Raw genomic sequence first — 23,730 nt, 5'->3', positions numbered from 1 at the left:
GGTTTTCAAAATAATGTAACAGTCTTTTTAAAATATGGCAAATATCAGAACAAGAGAAGCTTATTTTCACACAATCTGCCTATCGCTGGGCCAATGCAAGAACAATGCAAGAACAATGTACTATTACTTATCAATTTGCCATTTTCCTAGCTCCAGAAGGTCCAAGTAAAGGAATTTCCTCCTGCTGCAACTGTTGGCAAGACTAGTAGCAAAACAGAAATTTTTTTACTGATGCTCCAGCATCGCTTGGTAGTATGGTAACTACATGACCTCTCAAAATCACGCAGATTCAAAAAGGGACACCCCTAGACGGGCTTTGGGATCACAGTGAGTCAGTGGGGGAGTGAAGCAGACCACAAGCGTACCACAACCAGAAAGCAAAAATTAGTAATGTCTATTCAGAACAGGTAACTCTAGAAAGCAGCTGCTTTACATGAAGAAGGAGGCAGGTTTGATCCATGTCTTCTCTAAGTAGGGCCAAGAAAGACCTCTACCTGAAACTTTGGGAGAGCTGCCAGTTGGAGTAGACACTGCTGAGCTAGACAGATCTATGGGTTGGCTCAATATAAAGCAGTTTCCTATACAACAATTAAGGTGGCAAATGGCATAGTTCTTGCCACTCTTTCAGTTATCCTTATGTATGAGCCACATGGCTACATTCAGTTAATTAATGCAGAGTACAAGAAAGCAGTTCTTGGAGGTTCTAGCAGGGGAACGCAGTTATCGTATGCCCGTAACTGAACAATGGTACACTTCTATCTAGGATGGTCATCCTCTTCCACCAAGTGCGCAGCTTCAGGAGGGACACACATGGAGCGGTGAGGAAGAAAGGGGACACCCATCTAGCCAGCCAGATCAGTCGAATCAACCCTGGTGATCAATGTGGTGACAGATGTCGCAGCCAGATCGCCCTCACATCCAGAACGCAATTCTGTAAGCATAATCTTACAACCCATCCCAAATTAAGAGTTCTAGAGAAGTGGGTATGACTTCCAGGCAGCTGCCGTATTGTTCAGTTTAGAACAAAAATACTTTTCAAAAGTTCAAAAATGATAAAGAGGGCCCCATAGCATCCATAAAGCGCCTTTTATAAGTAACTATACCCAGAGCTCACTTATCTGAAATTAGGGATAAACAATTCTCTGGAAAAAGATTCCAGATACTGGACCTCTCCAAAATTAAGCCTTGCATTGTAAAGAGGCATGCCGTGCTTAGTACTTGACAGGACTAAAAAAATTTTAGTGAGAGGAGAAAGCAAATTACCCAGCTGCAGCAGCAATCTTCATCCTCATGTGAGGGCAAGATTAAAGTTTTGTGATGGCTGGAGGTGCTTGTTTCTGGTGAGTAAAATAGGATTACAGCCTAGGTCAATGAACACAAAGAGCTTACTTCTGAGTAAAACAACACTGTTTTCAAACACCTCCAGTGATCGCAGCTTCAATCCTAGGCAGACCCATACTATTATTATTAGGGTGATCTGGAGGCTCCCTTCTTCCAGTTGATCAACTCTCAAAAAATTCTGGCCCAAGCAAGCACTGAGTGCCAACATTCTGGTTACATGGCTGGCAAGGCAAGGCAAGCCAAGCCAGACAAAGCAAGGGAAAAATCAGGGGTGGGCAGGCACTGCAGACTGGTTGGTTTGCTTCAATCTTTCTGGCCACCTACTGTGCACACACACACCAAAACATTAGCCAGAAATAAATCTGCAAGTAGTGCTACTATTTCAGAAATCATCCCTATATGCCTGTCTTGGAATTCTGATAATAACAGTGTCATTAACGAGATCAAGGAACTAAAAGTTCCATGTTTTTAATTTCTCTTTTATAGCAAATAAAGCAGAGATTCATTATCTTGTAAAACAGAACTGAAATATTTAAGACCATAACTTAGTTAACTACAATCTTACACATTCTCGGATTTTAAGGCAAATGGACTGTTATCGCGTGAGGGGGAAAAATAAGTTTAGTAAGTTAATCTAACTGCATGGTCTTTTGCATTTTGGTATGCTGTATATAAAGTGTCCTGTGTTCCTCCAAGAAGTTAAACACCCTCTTTTTCCTGTATTTCACAGCAAGGCAGCTCTGGCAAACTCAAACAGCTCATGGGTGCTTATATACGATGGCAAGACTTGTACGAGCAGGCACTTCCTGCATGCAGATCAGACAGGGAACCGCCGTCTGACTTATTGGAGCCTGGGATGTTTCTGTTTACAAATCCTGGAGCCAGGCCGGGGCATTGACTGGAGGCGTGCCGTCTGCTTCCTTGCTACACTCAGCCTTTGTCTGGGTCTACTGCGTCAAAGAAAGAACAATCCTGCCGTGCTAGCAGCAAAGGACAGTTTCCGTACAATACAGTCAGCCAGTCTTGCACAGAAAGGTAATTTAAGGATTACTGGACTTATGCCTTTCCAAGTAGGAGAAAAAACTGGCTTCTCCCTGAATTATTTCTCTTATTTAAACAAGAACCAACAATTGCATTCACGCTTTCTTACTGAAAGAAAAAATTAAAAATTATATTAGATTTTCCCTCACATACTCTGAATGGGTAAAAAAGCGCAATACTTTGTTACAGACATCTGGACATTCAAAAGTTTGCAGTATTTCTATACAATCAGGATAACCAATAAAAGCAATCACCATTCCTTAATTTTTCTAAATTAGATTGTGGTTCTGACAACAAGTGTTCAAACATCCCAATTTGCACAACAGTGCAAATTTTGTTCCAGAGTTGAATGTTTTCTGCTTCATTCAATAGTTGCACTTTCTAAAAACTGTCCAAGTTTCTACAGTAGTTTGAAAATTCAGCAACAGAGTAAAACAAATGCAGATGTGTTAACTTCTTATTGCTGGTGCCTTGGAAGTCCAGAGCAATCAAGCCTTCCAAGAAGCTTCAAATCTCCGTCTGGCAAAACTGCCCCTTGTCTCAGACCTTATACAGATTTGGATCTGCAACCCACATGTGAGACCTCTAAGCCTGCAACTTATGTGTGGCTTGGATAGGAAGCCAGTGTTCCAGCACATAAAAGCTTATGTCAAAAAACACTCTGATATCTAATCTGTTGGGACAAAGACAGTGAAGACTCTTGTGGAATATTAAAGACTAAGAAGTTATCCTTCTGGAATTTATCAGAGTGATGAACACTCACATGATGCAAAACTTCGTGCACATGTGTTAAGGATCTCTGCAACATTTCACTCCAACTACATCATACTGTGGAGATTAATGCAGAATTTCAATACAAAAAATACGTCAGCTATCCATACTTAACTATTTGCAGTTGGGCTTAAGATGACTGCTACTTTCCTCTAGGCATATATTAAGCACTTCAGGGTGCAATCCTAACCCCTTATGTCGATGCTTTCTAGCATCGACATAAGGGCAACGCAGCTCCAAGGTAAGGGAACAAACATTCCCTTACCTTGAGGAGGCCTCCGTGAGTGCCACCCAATTGCAGGATGCAGCACATGCTGGAAAACACTGACATAAGGGGTTAGGATTGCACCCTCATAGTGCTTTGCTGGATTTAAAAAGTCAGTATTTACGAACTGAAAGGACTACGTCTTCCAAGACAAGCAATTAATCGTAACAAACACCCAAATCTAACAATCACTTCCAAAACACCTTAAACAAAATTGCATGTGACTGTAGTATGCTGCTTACATCACCGCTGCAATTTTATGGAAATGTAATTGTGAATAGCTTTGCCAGATCAAATAATTTACTATTATCTTAGTTATGCCTACAGGGGAAAGCTCAGTGGTAAGAATACCTGCTCTGCTTGCAGAACATTCCAGGTTCAACGTTAATACTGAGCTAGACAAACTGACTCAGGAGAAGGCAGTTTCCTGAAACATTATGGAATACATCTTTATATACGAGGGTCGCCCAGAAAGTAATGCACCACATTTTTTTTCTTCAACAATTATTTATTGAACACAATGAAACTTACACACAAGAAAGAATGATGTTTCTTCTACACTCCCTATTTTTCCACGTAATCTCCGTCCAGTTCTATGGCCTTCCTCCAGCGAGACACAAGGGCATGTATGCCCTGTCGGTACCACTCCTTGTTCTGGTCACGAAGCCATTTCTGCACTGTGCAAATCACCTCTTCGTCATCCTCAAAATGTCTTCCGCGAATGGCATCCTTTAATGGCCCAAACAAGTGGGAGCTAGGTCAGGGCTGTAGGGTGGATGAGGTAACACAGTCCAACCCTGTTTAGTGATGTGTTCCGAAGTCCTCAAACTTGTGTGAGGCCGAGCGTTATCATGTTGAATCAAACATTCACCCGGGTTTTTATGGCGCCGAAGTTGCTGGAAGCACTTCTTGAGTTTGGTTAATGTCTTCACATAAGCTTCAGAATTAATGGTGCTGCCTCTTGGCATCACATCAATGAGTATGACGCCCTCACAGTCCCAAAACACAGTGATCATGACCTTACCGGCGGAAGCAGTTGCTTTGAATTTTTTCTTCTGTGGAGATTGAGGATGACGCCATTCCATCGACTGTCGTTTTGTTTCGGTCTCAAAATGGTGAACCCAGGTTTCATCACCTGTCACAATCCTGGACAAGAACGCTTCCCCCTCATCTTCAAAATGTTTCAGCAATTCAGAAGAAATGTTTTTTCTGAGAGATTTGTGGTCCACCGTAAGACAGTGCGGAACCCATCATGCACACACTTTTGAGTAATCAAGAGCACGGATGATTGCATCCATGCTTCCTTTGCTGATTGACAGCTTCAGCGCCAACTGCCTAGTTGTTATGCGTCGGTCCTCGCGAATGAGCACATCAGCAAGCTGCGTCTTGTCAGGTGTGACAGCCGTGGATGGCCGCCCCGAATGCTGCAAATCTTGGAGCTCTGCCGAACTGCCTTCTAATGGCCTCACCCTCTGTGCTCAACAACTAACCGTACTTCTGTCGACTGCAGATTCTCCATAAACTGTACACAAATGTTTGTGAATGTTCCCAACAGTTTCTTTCTCCGCAGTGAGAAATTCAATGACGACACACTGCTTGTAACGTACATCACTTACAGACGCCATTTCGAAACACTGCTGCAGCTACGCTATCTATCTGAAGAAACCAAAAATTTGTGTGCACACTCCTGAAAATTCAAATAATGTATATCTGAAGTTTCGCATTCATACCATTACTGTAGGCTGAGAAAAAAAATGTGGTGCATTACTTTCTGGGCGACCCTCATATTTAAAATATCCACATAGCTGTGTTAATGCAAGAATCACATAATAAGCAAATAATTTAAGGAACTTTTAAAACTATGCAATTAGTGTACACTGTGTCCTCTTTATCTGTGGATTCAGAATCTGCAGATTTGAACCACTGCAGGTTCCGAACCTGCGGCTGGCAGACCCACTGAGGACCTCCCGGATGCAACTGGAACCTTGTTCCAGTCACATCCAGGAGGCTTTCTGAGGCCTACAGTGGTTGCACACTGAAAGGCTCCCAGAAGGACACGTCCGGTTTTCACGAAAATGCTTATGGGAGCTTTGCGCAGCCTCTATGGGGCTCAGAACAGCTCTGGTTGCGACCGGAATGAGGTTCTGGTCCTGTCCAGACACCGTATTGGACTGCAACCTGTGGATTTAGGTATCCACAGAGGGTTCAGGAAAGGATCCTTCACAGACACTGAGGTCCAACCTGTATCCTGCATCTAAAATATTTTCACGCATTCTGCTAGCAGCCAATATCCTTCATTACTTAGAAAAATAGCACTAAATAAGCAGCTGACTTGTCATCACAGAGCCACTACTAACAGCAAATGCAGCAATTGTAAAGGCTCACAGACTGCTAAAATGGTCTTCGTTTCTATGGTAACTGAGCAATGTCCCTTTTGTTTATATGTTTAAAGCATTATTTGCCAAGATACAAGCAAGATACAACCCAAGAAAAGTAGAACATAATACTAGTTAGGAATAATCTGAGGGTAAAAAAAAAAGAATTCATTATTAAGGAGGTTGAATTTTCTAAAGCTACAGATATGTATTAATTTCAAGTCACTGACAAGATATTACAGAGTTGTGAGCTACATATCTTAGTGCCTCCAGGTTTGGGTTTTTTTTTGGGGGGGGGGCACACTACACCTGCATGTTTTATGCAATTATTGAAGGAGTGTAAGATTCTTATTAATCTTGTTGCTGGAAAAATATACATTTTCCCTTTATCAGCTGCAATTCTGAAAGCTGTGCTGAATGTGGCTGCATGCCACATTCCTCAAAAACAGGTATTTACATGTAAGTGTAAAACCTATTTTCTGTGCAGAATGGCAGGAAGGCATTCAAAAACCTTCAGGAAAGATGTACAGAATTATTTCCACCAAGAAGGTCATGTAACTGGTTTGAAAGTCCTTCTTGTGGAAGAATCCTCTACAAAACCTCTCAAAAGTAGCATCCGTCAAGGTGGACACATTCACCTTTAAGTGTTTGGTGAATGTATAGACCAAAACACACATTGCTGTATGATAGATCTCATCTAAGAGAGAAACCACTCCAGAAAGAAGCAGATAGCTGTCCCCTTCAATGAATGTGATGCCATGCAGTGGTACCTTATCCATGCATGGTACCACTTGTGCCATGCAGTGGTACCTTATACCTTATTTCAATGAATTAGTGATGCCATGCAGTGGTACCTTATCCAGAATCATATATTTTAAAACAACTCCCTAAACCAGGGGCCTCCAAACTACAGCCTGCAGACCAGATCTGGTGCACCAAGTAAAGCCTCTCAGGCACAGCGCAGCAGTGGTGAAGGCTTACAGTTCTGCCGCACCGCTTCCTGTCGTGGCGCCCAATTTTTATAGAAACTCATGCCAGGCAGCACCCCCCCCCCCAGGAAATCAGGGCGCAAAGCTTTCTGGGGCAATTGGCAGCAGAAATGGCTGCCCAGCACGGGTTTCTACAATGATCGGGCATTGACAGTGGGAGGCAGCACGATGAGAATGGGGTGCACTGTGAGCCATACTTTGGAGGCCCCTACCCTAAACCAACAGGAGGAAGCCAAGTGGAGATCTTTTTACTCTTATTGAGCCCTAAGAAATAAGCAAGGCCTTGGATGTACAAAAGTTCCCCAACCTAGACATACAGAATCACAGAGGCCTTCTCATACATCTAGCTTCTGCCTGCTTTGGTCTCGTGGGAGGAAAGGACAAAGAAAGGTAGGACACTGTTGCACAAAATATGGAATTCACCTCTGGTAAGAAAGACAGGTCAGGTCTCAAAACCATTTTATTTGTATGAAAAACAGAAAGCCCAGGATTAGTAGAGAGCACCTCTAACTCCGAAACTTTACTGGCGAACATGCTCACAACCAGAAACATGTTCTTAAATGTTACCTCCTTAGGAGGCATGGTGGCATGGGCTCAAAGGGTAGTCTCAATTCAGATTCCAATTGGGAAATCTGTGGACCATCACAGATAAAGCAATGCTACCTCTCTAAGTAAACACTTTATAGGTGGATGAAAAGAAAGGCCCCCATTTCCTATAGTAAAAGATACGACTGAGGGTCACCACCAGCTATTTCAAAACATATATACCATGACCCTTATCTACACCCACTTGCACGGATTCTAAAACGGTAGCTAGGTAATCACTATTCAGTTGTTTGCCCTTTGATTCATACCAGGACAGGAAAACCTTCCACGTGTAGTCCTACAAACTATTAGTGGAGTTGTGCCTAGATTCCAGTTCAGTACCCACAACTAGGGCTGAATAACCAAACATGCTCAGCCATTCTCTCTTAGCTATCAGAATGTCAAATTGTAAACACCCATATCAGGATAGATAACAGGCCCTTAATTCAGCCATAGTATCCAGTGATCTTGAACAGAAAACGCTAAATAGCTCTGGGAGTCACACCCACCAAAATTACATCTGTGCCCAATTCCTTTATTTTGTACAAATCCTGAGGAATGGTGGAAAGGAATATAGTAAGCCCATTAGCCACACTTCCGTCAAGGCATCCAACTCTCATGGCTCTGTCCAGTTGTAGTTTGCACATAAACAATTGAGCCTTTACATTTTCCTGAGTGCACAGTTGGTTCTCCAAAGCATTTGGATTATCTACTGAAAAACCTACTTGTGCAGTGAAGGTTCTGTTTCAGTCTTAAACCATGGGGTAGGAGTGGGGAAATGCAAGCACAAAGGGGAAGAAAAGAGGAACAAGAAAAAACATGCATATAGAGCGAGACACCAACACACTCACTCTTTAATTAGCAGGCTTTTATGGAACCTCACTGGTAACCAGCTTCCTGGTCACTAAACAAGGCTGGCTTGGGGAAGACAGCAGAGCCTTCTCAAGCCAACAGCAGCTGGCTCTGCCACCTAACATCCTGAGGGAATATCCTGAAAGTTACTGAATGCCCTCCTGACTTTCTTCATAGAAATTTCAATTCACAGCTTATTTTAATAGTTGCCATCTCCCATTTCCAAACTCAGGTTTGTGGGGATGACCTTTTAGGACATTCACTATGACTACATATATACAAAATATTCAAGAGTCAAAAGTTAAGCACAGAACAGTGCGTCTGCTGCTATTCCTCTTCTGCCTCAAAGAGAAGACACAAAAGGAGGGAGGCACAAGACAAACAAAAAAAGTAACTGTTGGAGGAGCTGGCCAAGCAGCTACATGAGGCACGAACAGTCTGGGGGCTGGATTCCTGTGCGTGCGAGTTCTGCCCACCTTTTCGGCTGGCCCTACCTATTGACAGTGCATGGGACAAATCCCATCAGTGAGGAAAGCCCCGCCTCCACCAGGGAACTGCTGTTTTTCAGCTAATTGGCTAAAAAGGTTAAGAAGAACTCAAGAAGAGAGATGGAATCCAAGGTAAGCAGACCTTAGCCATTGGCTGAACTGCTCTGATGGCACAGCAGCCTGAAAGTCAGAGCTATAAGAGATCTGACTTCACTTTATTGAAATGAAACAGTATTCCCCCTACAAGTTTTGATTTAAAGCACTGGTTCCCAACATGTGATCCATGGACCACAGGTGACATACAAGACCCTGAAAAGTGGTTTGCAAGGTCTCAGGAAAAAAAGTTGCCTTCATTCACTTCCAGTTCTCAACTCACTGACTTAGACACTAAGTGGTGAAGAGGATGGAGAACGAACCACTACAGCCAGCAACAAAAAGCAACAACCCACAAGTTGTTAAAATAATATAAATAAAAATAAGTCTCTATAAATAATAAATCTCTAATAAATCTTCACTAATTATTACAAATTTAATTGTATTATTCATGTGCAGGGGTGGTGTTGGGGGTTGCAAGCGATTCACAACTATTTTGATTTTTGCCTCAGTGGTCCGCGGGCTCATAAAGATTAGGAACCATTGATTTAGAGGAAGAAAGCAGGTTTCTCAGGGAAGGGTGCTGTTCTTTAAAATAGGAGCCAACGCTGGACTCTGCTATGTATCCTAGCAGACCTTACTTCAAGAATAAAAAGAACATAGGACTGATGAGAAAGGCCGCTCATACAGCAAAGGGTACACACCGAGATTTGCCAATCCTAAAGTGTGTGGGTTTTCAGAGAAAATAACTAACCCTCTTAATTGGACTTGGTCCTCTTAAAAAGTCCTGTGGCCAGTACATCTGTGACAAAATGTTAGTGGCATGTTCTCCATGACCAACTCCTCACTGGCACTGGGCAGCAGCATACTGTCCTTTCTGAACCTGCTAACTGAAGGAAGTTCCAATGCTTCAAGAAAGAGACGTGTCTAGTTTCATGGGCAAAGCTGATAAAAGGAACCCAAGGTTACTGCTATCACATAGAACAAAGTTGAATCCAGAAGCACAAGCAAAATTAGTATATAAACCAATTCAATTCTCCACACAGTGAAGAATTCTCTGTGTGGCTTTCTCCCCACTGTATTCCTTAATTTTCTCTTCCCCAGAATGGTCTTGAATTCATTTTACTAGCTCCAGAAAGTCCTGGGAGATGCCTTTCAGGCCTCTTTTATGTAACAGAAGAACACCTGATCATTGTTAATTTTTGAATGGGAAATGACGAAGGAATAAATAATATTTAACCTCTATTTCCTGTCCGATTACAGGGGTCCAATTACAAGAATGAATGAAGAAACTTAGGGGTACATATAGTGTGTTTGCATTCTCTTCCCTCTATGGATAATCTTGCAGAACAATGAATTCTAACTATTAGCACTTTGACTACTGACAGTAAATTATGAAAGTTAATAGAAAACATATGGTAAGCATATTGCCAAATTCAACATATTTAACGCCCCTTTTGGAGAGATATAAATGTATGACATGTTTGAAAAAATAACTAGAAAGAGAAAATTGCTTGGAAAGACATATAAAAGTACACCACTAGCAGTCAGAACACAGTTATGTAACCAGTCTCTTGCTTGGCAAGCAGCAAGTGCCCCTTAGTGAACAGCTGCATACAGACCATATTGGCTTGTCAACCCCTCCCGCCACTACCTCCCTACTTACTCAACTGCTGCAGTGCTACTCTTGTTACCAGGACTTGTAGTTACAGTTCTGTATTTCTCCAGCTAGGAAAGCAACTGAATCAACAGTACCTTTTAAAATCAGGGGACCAAGAGAAAGGCAGCCACCACAGCAACGTGCTGCTCTTTAGCTGATGCAATACATCTTAATGCTATGACAGTTGGCTACCTTCTCTCTCTCTCTCTCTGAATTTGATACAAGCATATGACTCTTTGCACAATCAGAGGTTCACAAAAATTGTCTTATGATGCCTGAAAACCATAGAACACCAACACCATTTATACTGCCTATTCCTTGCTGCAAAGAATTTACAGTCTTACAACATAGATGTTAATGCTCAGCCTGTGCCTACTAGGGGATACTAAGTATTAAAATTGATAATGCCGGAAGCATATCTGAGAACTCCATCTCCAAACACCCTAATGTACTTTGGATCAATGTGCAAGAGAGACAACTCTTATCAGACTAGTACAGCACATTTTTCTATATACCTTCTCCAGAGCCTCCTTTCAATTTCCAACAAGTATACCAAAGAATATTGACCTGATATTGCATATTGATGCTTAGCATCACATTGCTTCCTGTTAGCATTTGCAGAGAGCACAGAGAGAGTAAGACACAGTAGACAGTGACAGGAGGGCTGCAAACAGAGACAGATAGGTTATTTGTGCAAAAGGGATGGAATTTCTGATCCGTGGGTAAGGGATGTGTGGATACAGTGGGATGCTTGTACTTTGAAGCTAAAAGACTTGGCTGAGTGGTAGAATTTTAATTAGGACCAGAGGATAACCACTTCCTACAGTCCTGTGTTCCTCTCCAAGGATAAAATGTGAAGGGGGCAGCATCACAACAGCTTTAAATATCCTGAAACAGAGGTGCAACCACGGTCCGAGGGTGTACACGACGAGACACATAAGGTGTGTACTCTGCACTCCATTTCACCTCTCTCAAATTCAGACTGGCAGCACAAGGAAGTGGAGATAAAAATACCCACCCAAGTCACTGTTCCCTATGCTGTGCTGCTTAGGTTCAGAATTCAAGACAGGCAGCTTCCAGCTCACTTAATTCTGAATTTTAACAGTCAGCATTGTAGGGCAATCATGATACAGGACTGGTGTGCTGAGGATTAGGGTGTGGTCAACAGGTATTGATTCATTTAGCTTCAGAGGTCAGCAGTCTCATTCTGCTGTGCTACAGAGGGAAAAGTGAGGAATTGCCTGATCATTTATTCCTCTCTTGCAATTTCTCATGGATTCCAGTTTGTGCATAAAGCATCTTAAATAATATTCCTCTCTGCTGCTGACTTGGCATTTCTTGAGCTCTAGGGATAAGACCCAAATTAATTTACTTCCATGTTGCCCCAAGGTTTCCTCACTGCAGTAAGTTTAAAGTTCCCTTTATGATATTAAATGTTTGCATAAAAATTAAATTAAATCACATAATTTTAAGTTCTGCTTTGTTACTTGCAATAATATGTTCTTATATGAATGCAATTATAAGAGCTAATTTGTTTAATAACCCATTATTTCATTTTCAGATCTATTTGTATTTTAGCATGCATAGAACATAAAATCCGATCCCCTGATTTATCTCCAAAAAATGATAAAACCAATGTTGAGGTCTCATAGTAGGAAATAAGTGTATATCAATGTATAGGCATCTCCTCCACAAAAGGTACTGAAGACTTGCTCTGTCTACTACAAGAAATCCACCTGCAATTGCCTTCTGACAGTGAAAGGTAGTAGCAGCACGCATCTCCTTATTAAAGTGGTTAAGTGCAATTTGACCCCAAGACATGACACAATCACTGTTCATCAGAGTATTGATGCTTCCTCAATTATTCTTGAATCCTCATTATTACATAGTCCAAGAAGCTGTGACTCACTTAAAGGTGTAGCATCAGTAGGATCTGGTGGTGGGAAGTTCTCTGTGAAGTTGACATTGCACAGGTCGGTGCTGCAGCAGCAAAAACGGTATGTCCCATTCTGAGCCAAGGAAGGGGGTGTTGTTACTATGCACTCCTCGGAGTGACATTCTTTGGGGTCTCCTATATGAGACCAGCATCCTGAAAAACAGCAGCAAATGATATAGTACTACATCAATGCACAGCTTTTATATTCAGCTTGTTAAACATTCCATTTCATTTGCATCTCTACTCCTTATTCCATAATTGCAAAATGGAAAGAGCATCCTCTATTGGCATAATACATGGTTGGCAACCTTCAGTCCTGAAAGACTATGGTAGAAGCCTGCAGCACCCGGTATTCCCAGGTGGTCTCCCATCCAAGTACTAACCAGGCCTGATCCTGCTTAGCTTCCAAGATCAAACAAGATCAGGCATAATACATGAACTGGTTTCAAATTTAACTTAAAGGCACTGTTTCCCAAACTCCTAAAAGGGAGTTGGGAGCACCGTAAGTGTATAGAGGAAGGGCCTATGGCAGCAACGCAATCACTAGGATCATGCTGCTGCCCGGGATAGGAGGGGTTCATTTTACTCACAAGACTCAAGCACCAGAGGGTACGGCAGGGGGTCCAGGGAGGCTACCCTCCACAGGGCTCCCCATCCCTTCAAACATGTTAATAACAGAAAAAACTGGCACTTTTTTCTATTTTTAGCATAGAGGGCACCCCAGAACCCCCAGGACTCCAGTACTGGAGGGTGGTGAATAAAAAGCCCCCTCCCATCTCTGGCAGTAGTGTGATCCTGCATTGCTGCCTTTCCCCTTTCCCTTAAAGGGGCAAGGACAAGTGCTTTCCTGGCTGGTGGGTTGTGACCTTCCAGTTTGGAACCACTGATTTAAGCAATCCCCCCACAAGACTTTCTAATAACTGTCCAAACCCTTTTACTCAAAGGGGTGTTGTCTATGAGGCTATGAACAGAGCCTTTTCTATTATAGCACCAGCATGTTACATTCTTGTGAAACTCATAAGTGCCTAACCTGACATCATATAAATGCATTCTTCTTTCATAAAGTTTTTAATACACTCATTATCCTAAATAAAGACTTTGTAGTTTTGACTAACTGCACTACTTTGAGTGTGCTGATATTGTTGAGATGCCTTCTTTGTACTAATATTTTTATGCTGGGTACAGATAGCTTATTATTAGCACAGATCACTATATAAATACACACATACTGTATTGGATAGTCTTTTAGACTCCCGCAGGCCACATATCCTCTAATGACCACCACTATCTGCATACCTAAACTGTACAATCTTTAAGCCCATCCTAGCCAAGTATCAAAAGTACTATTCCATCTTCAAACTATTTGCTGGTTTATCAATTTAGGACTCATTTATATCACAAGTAGGATGCTTTAACTCTCTTCAAGTTTTTTTTTTTTAGACATGCTCAAGAGGCTAGTCAGAAGCTGAAAGTAAAGAAAGGACCCTTTAATAAAATAAGCTCTTTGCATGTTTATCACTCCAGAACAAGAGATCACATAAACAGCAGTACTAGCAGGAATGCCATCCCTAGTAAAGTGATCAGAAAACAAAATTCTATCAAAAAATTAAAAGATTTTTCCTGACTCATGACAATGAGGTTAAAAATCTCTAGAATTCCGAATTGCCTGCCCCTGAAATAAAATCACACAAGGTATTCCTTATTGTGTGAATGTGCTGGAATAATTTTTATTAACTTTGCATTCTGGTTTTTTTATTTCAACATCCCCTGGCTATGCTGCTTCCTTAACGATCAAGTTCCAATTCATTTGGCCAATCTTCATCTACTCTTTCAACTTTTGACTGAGAAACCACATTTCTTGATGTTCTTCAGCAATTGCTTTTCAATATGTAGTCTTATTGGCCTGTAAGTCAGCTGCTAACATTAAATATATACCTTTCTCACTTTTTCACCCATCCTTTCAGATAAATTTCTAGAATATTTTCAGTACTGGAACTTACTTATTCTCAAGCGATTTTTCATTCACATATCCTTGCAACCAAGTCCACTCACTATTCTTCCATAAAGACAATTTTAGAAGCTCATACTTCAATAATTGTTACCTAGCATTTCTATCTAATATAAACAGTACAAAATGGTTACTGCTTTCAGGGTACCTACAGTTTTATCTATTTCTGTTTGACAGATCTATCAAATTTATTGTAATGTTCATCAACAGTCCAACCTTCTGGGACTCCTGTATATCAAGCTATTTCTGCCCAACATTGCATATATGCAACAAGGATCAAATGTGTACATCTATGGGTTGGGCAGAACTGGGTTAAGGTTTTTTTAGATTATGCCTGAAGACACAGTGGCTCAGTGCAGAGGCAACATTGTCCGACCACTTAACTGTGGTCAGGGCTATTGGGAGTGCCTTATAGGCATGTGCATTACTCTCTTCTCCTTCAGGTGAGTTCCTTCTTCCCTTTAAGTTCTAGAGATAAACTAGTGTGCAGATCATAATGCTAGCTGTAGTTATTGCCTAATCACAGTTTGCAACTTCAATCTAAAGCAGGTTTCTAAACTGTGATTTGGCACTACAACGGCTAGCATTGGCTTTGATATGACTATCACACTGGCCACTTTTAGCTCCAAAACTGGAAGGAGGGGAATGCCCATTTGAAGGGACACATTTGGAAATTCAGCAATGTAACACCTGCAGTAGACCAGTCCTTGAAACTAGACATTCATTTGTAGATTCCTTCATAATCAAGAATAGCATGCTAATTTGAGAACCTCTTTGTTTAAAAACTTTTTATTCTATTATTTTACTGCAGACTGCACAGACATTGTTCCAACGAGCTATGGCAACCAACAAACAGGCACAGCAACAGTGCAAGTGCTATCTGACTTCAAGCACAATCCTATGACATGTCTACACAGAAGTTAAGTTTCACTAATTTCAATGAACTTACTCCCAAGTAAGTGCATACAGGACTACAGCCTAAGTGCGTACAGGACTACAGAAGTTTAATCTCTTTTCTGAAATGATGGTCTGTCATGCCGCTACTGCTAGTCTAGAACAGGGGTGCCCAAACCTCTGGCCCTCTGGAGACTTGCTGGAGCCCATGCTGGCTCGATGCAACTGCTTTCAGCATGAAGACAACTGTTCAACCTTTCACCTGAGCTGTGGGATGAGGGCTCCCTCCACTACTTGCTGTTTCACGTCTGTGATGCAGCAGTGGCAGCAAAGAAAAGGCTGGCCTTGCTTTGTGCAAGGCCTTTCATTCATTCATATAAGTGCCATCTCTAATAAATTCATTTATGTAAATTTATTCAAATTTTAAATGTAAATTAATTCTTTTTTCCCTCAGCTTTTTGCCCCCGACACAGTGTCAGAGAGATGATGTGGCCCTCCTGCCGAAATGTTTGGACACCCCTGGTCTAGGCTATCTAGCTACAATCAGAACAAGACTTGCAGACAATGAACCCCAGTGTGAAAACACATCTACGTAGAACTATCCAGTGCAATGCTAGATGGTAAAAATATGTTCAAATTTGTGTCCAACGGGTGGTAAAATAGCTTGCTAATTACATGCTGACAGTTCAAACATAAAATAGTTCTACCAGTAAGTTTTAATAACAAAATAAGGGACAAAACCAAATAACTATAATCTAAGTACAAATGGAAAAAATAGCAATGCCATGATCACTGAATGTTACCTTGCTTCACAAGATGTATTTCTCCTTCTCGAGTTTTCTCCCAGAGACCATAGCAGGTGCTGCCTTTTGTACACAGAACAGTACCATTCTCTTGAGAGATGCGACTTTCACTAATTCCATGATCAGTTTGATACTGGTCCCTGAAAGCACATAACGTCTCTTCACTCTGGGCTGCTAAAATGAGAAAGGAACACAAAAAAGGCTCAGACAGTAAAAATTTTAAATTCAATTCTAGACATAATGAGAAAATTAAAAGTGACTTTGGTCTTTCAGAACCTTGCATCTTGGAAAAGTTATTTTGAGTTTCTCCTGGAAGTGAGTACAATCCATTTTTGTGTTCACAGAAACACTTTCATCAGCAATGTTTATTTTCCTTTCCTTTTTAGTGAGAAGGTTGTTCTAAGACAGTTCCTTCAGCACCACACTAGAGACCACCAGGGATGTGCCAGTCACAGTGCTGAGCTTCTGGTCAAGTCCCAGGTCTTCATCCTCACTGACCCACAAGCCATAATTGTGGCTGTTGCGACTCATCCAGAGCTGTTTTTCAAATCATTTTGACCTGAGTCTGAATCTTTTCGAGAAACAAGACAAGTTGCAGAAGCGGCAAAAACAGCAAGCAAACAAGGACACAGAAAAGCAAGCCTTGAGTCCCTTAGAGTCTTTTCATTTTTAGGATAAAACCCCCAAGTCGGCACCAAGTTTTTCACAGGCATGACTCAAGTCCACACAAGTCATGAAAAACGTGTTTTTGCAATTCAAGTTCGAGTTATTTAAGTTGTGGCCCATCCTTGGAGATCACCATGTCATATGCAGGTTGCGTGTAATCGGAATGCCTATTGGTCACACCATTACCCACAAAGTGACCCCAAGTAACAATACTACAGCAATGAAGAATGTAAAATGTTTTAAAACATTAAAAAGACAATGCTTCTGGTGCTGCTACAGGACATTTTAACAACAAAGATGCTTTTAAAATTCAGTAAGGGAGACCAGATGAACAGGAATGCCTGCAATGCCAGACCACATTATTGGTAAATCTTAGATCATCATAATTAGTCTTCCCAGTGAGCATTCGTCTTCCTTGAGCTAGAATATTAAAAGATCAAAATATCTTAAGATCCTAGAAATTCAAAGGGATTTCTGTACATTTTTCTTTTTGATACATTCTATAAATTAGGCCACAGCTCAACACAATAACCCTACACTGTTGGAAGTCCTTATAATGCACAGAATTTAAACAGATTGCAGCTATCAAAGCAAAATACTTGCATGAATCATTTTCATACTGTTCATAGCTATGGGCTCCCCGGATTGCAGTGTTTGGGAAAAGGGCAGGTTACTAACCGATAACTATAGTTCTTTGAGTGGTGAATGCAGACATACAGAGTTGTGCAGAACTGAGCTCAGAAGCTTTTCAGGAATATGCATCTTGAGGGTGAAAAACTCAAACCATAAGTTCTGTTGAGGGCTATCCCTTAAGTTCAAAATCAGACATCTGACGAAGACAGTTTCCGCAACTGGAGTCAAACCTGCAAAAAGGACATCTGTGTCTGCACAGATGACCACTCAAAAAACTACAGAGACATGGACACAACCTGTCCTCCTTTGTGATCTCTGTGCAGTCATACATCATTTCCCTTAACCTGGAGGTGGGCACAAGTTAACCAGAAGATGTTCTGAAAAACAGGGTACCTAAACAAGGCATTCACTCTTGATCTCACGTCTAGGAAATAGTGTTTGACAAAGACTAATTATTTTGCCTCTCTGCAGAGATCCAGGAACAAAACCTCTCATAGGCTCAGTATGGAGTATGAAACCAGGCTCTGGTGGAATGTGCTTTCAAGGAAGCTGGTGGATTGCTGCTGATCAAGAAGTAAACCAGGGAGATAGACTCAGTTAACCAGTCAGCCAGTCTCTGGGAAGAAACTTTTTTGTCTTGCAGGGCCCCTGATAGCAAACAGCCTCCTCTTTACCAAGAATGATGCATTTCTGTTACCACCAAAGGACAGGGCTTGCTTAACATCCAAGGTATATAGAGCTCTATCCCTCTTTCAAAAATTGGGTTTTGAAAAACATAGAAAAGTCTCAATGTTGAGATGACTTAGGCAAAGAGGCAATGTCTGGTCTCAACATCACTCTGCCTGGATAGAATCTGATGGGTTAATAGAACAGGCTTGTCTGTAAGCTGGAATACTATGCAACTGCACAAAGACCATGAAACAGTATTCAATAACTGACACACAATAAAACACAGCACCTGTTTTGCTATAGTGATCCATTACTTACTGAGCTGCCAAATTGTTAGAAAAGAAAAGCAGAAGCACTAATTATTTTGTCTTAAATCCAGACGGTTACTTTCTAATATGAAATGGAAGATGTGTAGACTTTCTGGAAAGGAAGAACTCTACACTAACAAACCATAATTAATTGGCAGGAGGTCTGACTGAGTGGCAGAGCTGCCACCTTTGCCTGAAGAAACATTGGGGGATTAAAATTTGAGACAACCAAAAGTATTCAAGAATTGTGGACAACACTGATGACAAGCTGAGTGATCCCAGCCGGTGAGTGACCTCAAGTGAGAGAGAGGAGTTGCATTCCAGCTGGTGATCAGAGATGACTACCCTTGGTGAGAGAGACGTCGTTGCCAGCTAAGCGTGGTAGGTGAATGCAGCCAGAAAGATACAAGATTGAGAAGGAATCCATTTGGAATGAAGGTGTTCTATGAAACAGTAGAACTTATTGTATTGTAAAAATACCTACGGCAGGGGTGCTCAATAAGTCGATCCTGATCTACCAGTCGATCGCCAGGCAAAATGAGTAGATCGCAGGCTTCTCTCCCGTCCACGCATTCCTGGGAGTGAGCTCCCTGGGAGTGAAGCATCCCTGGGAGTGAGCCCCGCCCTGGGAGAGAGCTCCTGTCCACGCATCCCTGGGAGTGAGCCCCATTGACTCTACTGGGGGTGACTCATGAGTAGACCTGGAGAGGAGCCGCTGGCAGGCTTCTCTCCTGTCCAGGCATCCCTGGGAGTGAGCCCTGTTGACTCTCCTGGGGATGACTTACCTTTCCCGTTTTTGCACTGGTATGTATGGAGATGTGCCCCCCCAACTTCCATCTGTTGGTTCTGTGTGCAAGGGGTTTTGGACTGGTCTTGCTGTGATGTCTATATAGAGATCTTCCCTCCCTCACACCTTTCCCCTGTTTTTGCACTGGTCTGTATAGAGATCTGCTCCCCCCCCCACTTGTATTGGAACTGAGGAAGATCTGGTGAGGAGGTAGATGTGGTGTCAGCAGTGGCCCCTTTAAGGATAAGGTCTGGGCATCCAGCAGAGTGTGCTGCACAGCTGCAGCCACTTGAAGGCAATAGGGCCCTCAGGGATACAAGAGCACCTGAGGCAGGAAGGGCTCCACTTATTTATGTGAGTCAGCCTTTTCCTACATGAAGATCTTTAAGTCCAAGTACCGTTCCACCATGACTGATGAACATTTGGAAGTGTGCTTGAAGCTGGCTGTCAGCAGCTACTGTCTGGGCTATGCATCCTTGGCTGATTCACTTCAGTGCAAAGTCATCAAAGTAAACTCAAGTAATTACAAAAAATGTTTATAGTTAATTATGTTGTGTTGTGCAATATTGGCTCACGCGGTTATGCAAGGTACACCAACATACATTGTACACATAAATGTTATATGTTATGATGGCGCGAACATTGTAAAAAAACTCTGGTAGATCTCCGGGCCTTGCTGGGTTTCAAAGTAGCTCTCAAGCCAAAAAAAGCTGTGAGCACCCCTGCCCTACGGGGATTTAGAAAAGCCTGTCTGTGTAAACCACCTTGAATTAAAATCAGAGGAGAAATCTGATGACAAAAGAAAGGTGTTATATAAATACTGATATTGTTATTAATGTTTTTGGCACCTAATACCAAAGTTTATATGCTGATTTCCCTTCCTGATGCATTTTCTTTTCAAAATATAAACAGGTTTAATAAAATTATCTCAGAGTAAATACACCAGTCTGAAAGGACAATCCTATGCCAGTCCCCCCAGGAGTAAATCCCACTGTGTTCTACAGGGCCAGAAAAGTGTTTACAGTCAGCATACCTTATCTGTGGGTTCAGCACCCATCAACCTGGCTCAAGATGGGTACCAAGCCCACACTCGGAGAGCCTCAAGGACCACCTGGATGCAACGAGATGTGCCTTCCAGATGCATCTGCGAAGTGTTCTGAGGCGCTTCCTGTCATGTCCAGGAGGTTCTGTGAGGCCCTTCCACAGATTTCATTACCCACAGAAAACAATACATACAAGGGGTTCTGGATCAGATCCCTAGTGGATACCAAGAGCCCACTATATAGGATTGCAGCCTGAAATTTAAACTAGGTTACCTTTCACCAACAAAGCACTAAGTAGCAAAGCTACCTTTGGGCTTTGACACCTATCTCCCTCTTCACATCTACTAGACAGATCTCGTATTCTTTAAATCCGATTCCCAAAAATAAACTTCTTGAAATGACAGGGCATTGCTATGGTGGGAAATTTGGTTTAGATTTTGAATGTTGATGTGAATAAGCATTATCCTTTCACATAAGAGAAATACTAAGGAAAGACTAAATAGCTTCAGGTAAATGGAAAGTATATTAATCTTCATGGGCATCTTCTAATGGGTCTCTGCAACAATCAGATCAAAATATAACCCTATGCCAGATAACATTTATCTGTTGAAATATGAAAAAAACATATTAGTTTTTTCCAGGATTACTATAAAAAAAAGAAAAAGACACACACAAAACAAGATTTGACCCAAGGTCCTAGGAGGGCAATGCCAATCCTACAATATGTCACACAAGTCACTGAAAAGCCATTGTATGCAGACAGCATTGCAGAACAGCCATTCTTAAAAAGTCACATATTTATCACATTTCTGCTTATTTTAATGACCAAACATCACTAAGTTGACAAAGTAAAACATTCACTGCAGAAGTCTATAAAAATTACTGTGGTAACATTTGGTAGCAACAAGGTTATACAGTCTGAACTGTTTGTGCTGTACACTCATAACACTTGGTTGCCTTAAGGACAAATAATCCTGAAGAAGCTATATGCTGTGATTATAACACGCAGCCGCCTGGGTGCTCAGAAATTTTCTTGGATACTAACATTTCCTATTTTTTCTCCTTTTAGACACCCATGAAGACAAAGAAATGATTCACTAGATTCCTGAATTGAACAATAAATTTTGAGTTGCACATACATTATTTTATTCTTGGGAACAGATGCTTTATGCCAGAACGCTCAGCTGTCCTACATTTTCTGATCCTTGGCACAGGATAGCCAAAGAAACAAAGAGAGGATGTTGTTTCTATCTTGAGTAACAAAGGACACTTCAGTTCTGAATCTGAATGTAAGAAGGACTGCTGTGACTTATAACAGAAAAGAAGAATCATACATTTTCTTAATTGATTGAGCTAAAATTACACACAATCTCGGAGACAAACATTACTTGATGAAAGCCCTTTTCTGTTATCCCCAATATGCTAGTATTTAAAAGGCAAGTTCAGACATTTAGAGTTTTCACTATGCGGCCTCTCTTAACCATCGTCTGGAACACTGTTGAATTGAGAACTTATTGTAAAATTTGGCCCCTCCATGGAAGCAGCTTCCATAATAGCAATTGGCAATTTCTAAGAGGCTGTAGCTCTATATGCAGATAAACCAGGTTACATTTGAGGTTCTTGCATCAGTATGTTTATACCAGTCAGGATATATTATACTGAGAAAATTCTAAATCTGAACCAACAGTCTCTCAATCACTTTAGAAATAGGAGCCACAATCAAAAACCTGTTAGATAGATTATGAGGTACCCAGTCTGACTTGTGCTCTAATATGACCTATTATAATACCTAAACCATCTGACAGATTCTTGACCGATGTTTTCTGAATACCATTCAAGAAGATGCCACAATCTCTCTTTACACACACCTGCTCTTTAAAATTGCCACCACTAGGTTAGATAAGAAAATGTTCTTTCCGACTTTTCTATCTTTCAAAATGGCAATATTTAAAATAACATTTAAAATCTTCTTTAGATTAAATGTGTCCTTTTCTCAGGTCTCCCTCTACCAAGATATTCTAAACATCTCTTGACAACTCCCCTGATTTCTGGCAGGCCAATAAACTTATTCAGTTCTTGTGACCGGAACTGAACACAGACTCTTACTGAAGCCAAACAGAGCACCACCCTTACTTCCTGAATCATGGAAACAATAGTCCTGCCAATACCGCTTAAAATAACACTGGTCTTTTGGATCACAGCACCACATTCTTGATCCTTGTTCATTTTCTTACCCACTACAGCACTTCAATAACTGAGAAGCGCTTCTGCCTTGCCTATTTTCACTTATGCCAGCCATTCTTTTTGGTATCTAATATTTATATTGGTCTTCCCCAAATTTAGCTTTTACCACTTTGCCACTTGTTACCACTTAAGCTCACCAGTTTGATATAGTTTTGATTGTTTTTTTAGCCCATTTTCTGTTATCCTGCTCAGGCAGCAGTATTAAACATAACTAAATCATAGTTCTTTAAAGTGTACTTGATTTTTTACATAATTCTATAATCTACCCACTTCTAGCACAGCATCTTCCATATCTCTTGACTTCCTGGTACTGATCCTTCCCACTGCTGGAGTCCATGCCCCTCTTTCTACTTCATCTGGGATAAAGGGACCCACAGTAGTGGGGAATGTGAACACTTGCTCTTCCCTTTCATCAACTCCAGTACAGTCATGACCCATATTGGGAAAACACTGAGCTTTGACAGTTCATCAGGCTAATAAAACAAGTAATTCTTTTTAAAGTAAAAAAAAGTAATGCTTTTATGCTCTCATCCCTAATGCTCATTACCAATAGGGAAGCAAGCCAGCTGACCTCTGCACAATAGAACTAGTTTATTCAGAAGATACAACATTTCCTAAATAGGCTAGTCCTATGCTGTTGCAACTTGCATGGCAGCTCTTGGGACAGATCAGTCTCCATGTGTAGCCTAGACCACGGAGGCAATGACTTATCCACGGGTAACAGGAAAGGTCTGGATTTGCCGATCCATGTTTGCTCTCGACTTATCTATGGGGTCGCCTTATGCTGGGGTGAGTGCGGTGATTAACTTTTGAAATGCTGAACATCTGAAAGTGCCATTTGCTACATTGTCACTCTGGGTATGATTTTTAGCAGGAAAATAGCAGGGTGACTTACATACTTTCTACTTCTGCTCTACAGCCCTAATCTGAACTACAACCTCTACTCCAGAGTAAAGATAACATTTAACGGCACATGTGGTGAACACACAATGTAGTTTGGACCATTCATTTTCAACATTGTGAAAGTAAGTGTTCACCTATCAGTAGAGGTGCTTGAAAGCAGTGTTATTTACTTTACTCAGAAGTCAGTCAGTCAGTCAGTAAGATTTAAGCTGTAATCCTATCTTACTCACTGGAAACAAACACCTCAACCTACCAGGAATGCCCTCAAAAACCAAGCTCCATATCCCAACAACATTCTATTCTATCTTTCACACTTAGGGGAACATATCTGAGCACACTTAAAGAAAACTGAATGTACAAAAAAGTGTCAAGGACC

General features: G+C 41.4%; 1 protein-coding gene across 2 annotated transcripts in view; it reads right to left on the bottom strand.

The window, feature by feature from the left end:
* Window positions 1-23,730, bottom strand: part of BMPR2 (bone morphogenetic protein receptor type 2) — a 99,539-nt gene that overhangs the window by 26,642 nt on the left and 49,167 nt on the right. For both annotated transcript variants that reach the window (XM_066622580.1, XM_066622662.1), the window contains 2 exons: window positions 16,102-16,275; window positions 12,370-12,549 (listed from right to left, as the gene is read on the bottom strand). In XM_066622580.1, the coding sequence (XP_066478677.1) occupies window positions 12,370-12,549; window positions 16,102-16,275 (354 nt within the window). The remainder of the gene's footprint in view (window positions 1-12,369; window positions 12,550-16,101; window positions 16,276-23,730) is intronic.

This window comes from Tiliqua scincoides, chromosome 1 (genome assembly GCF_035046505.1).
Source record: "Tiliqua scincoides isolate rTilSci1 chromosome 1, rTilSci1.hap2, whole genome shotgun sequence".
NCBI lineage: Eukaryota > Metazoa > Chordata > Lepidosauria > Squamata > Scincidae > Tiliqua > Tiliqua scincoides.
The sequence above is the reverse complement of the archived record's forward strand: the minus strand, read 5'-3'. Positions and strand labels throughout refer to the sequence as shown.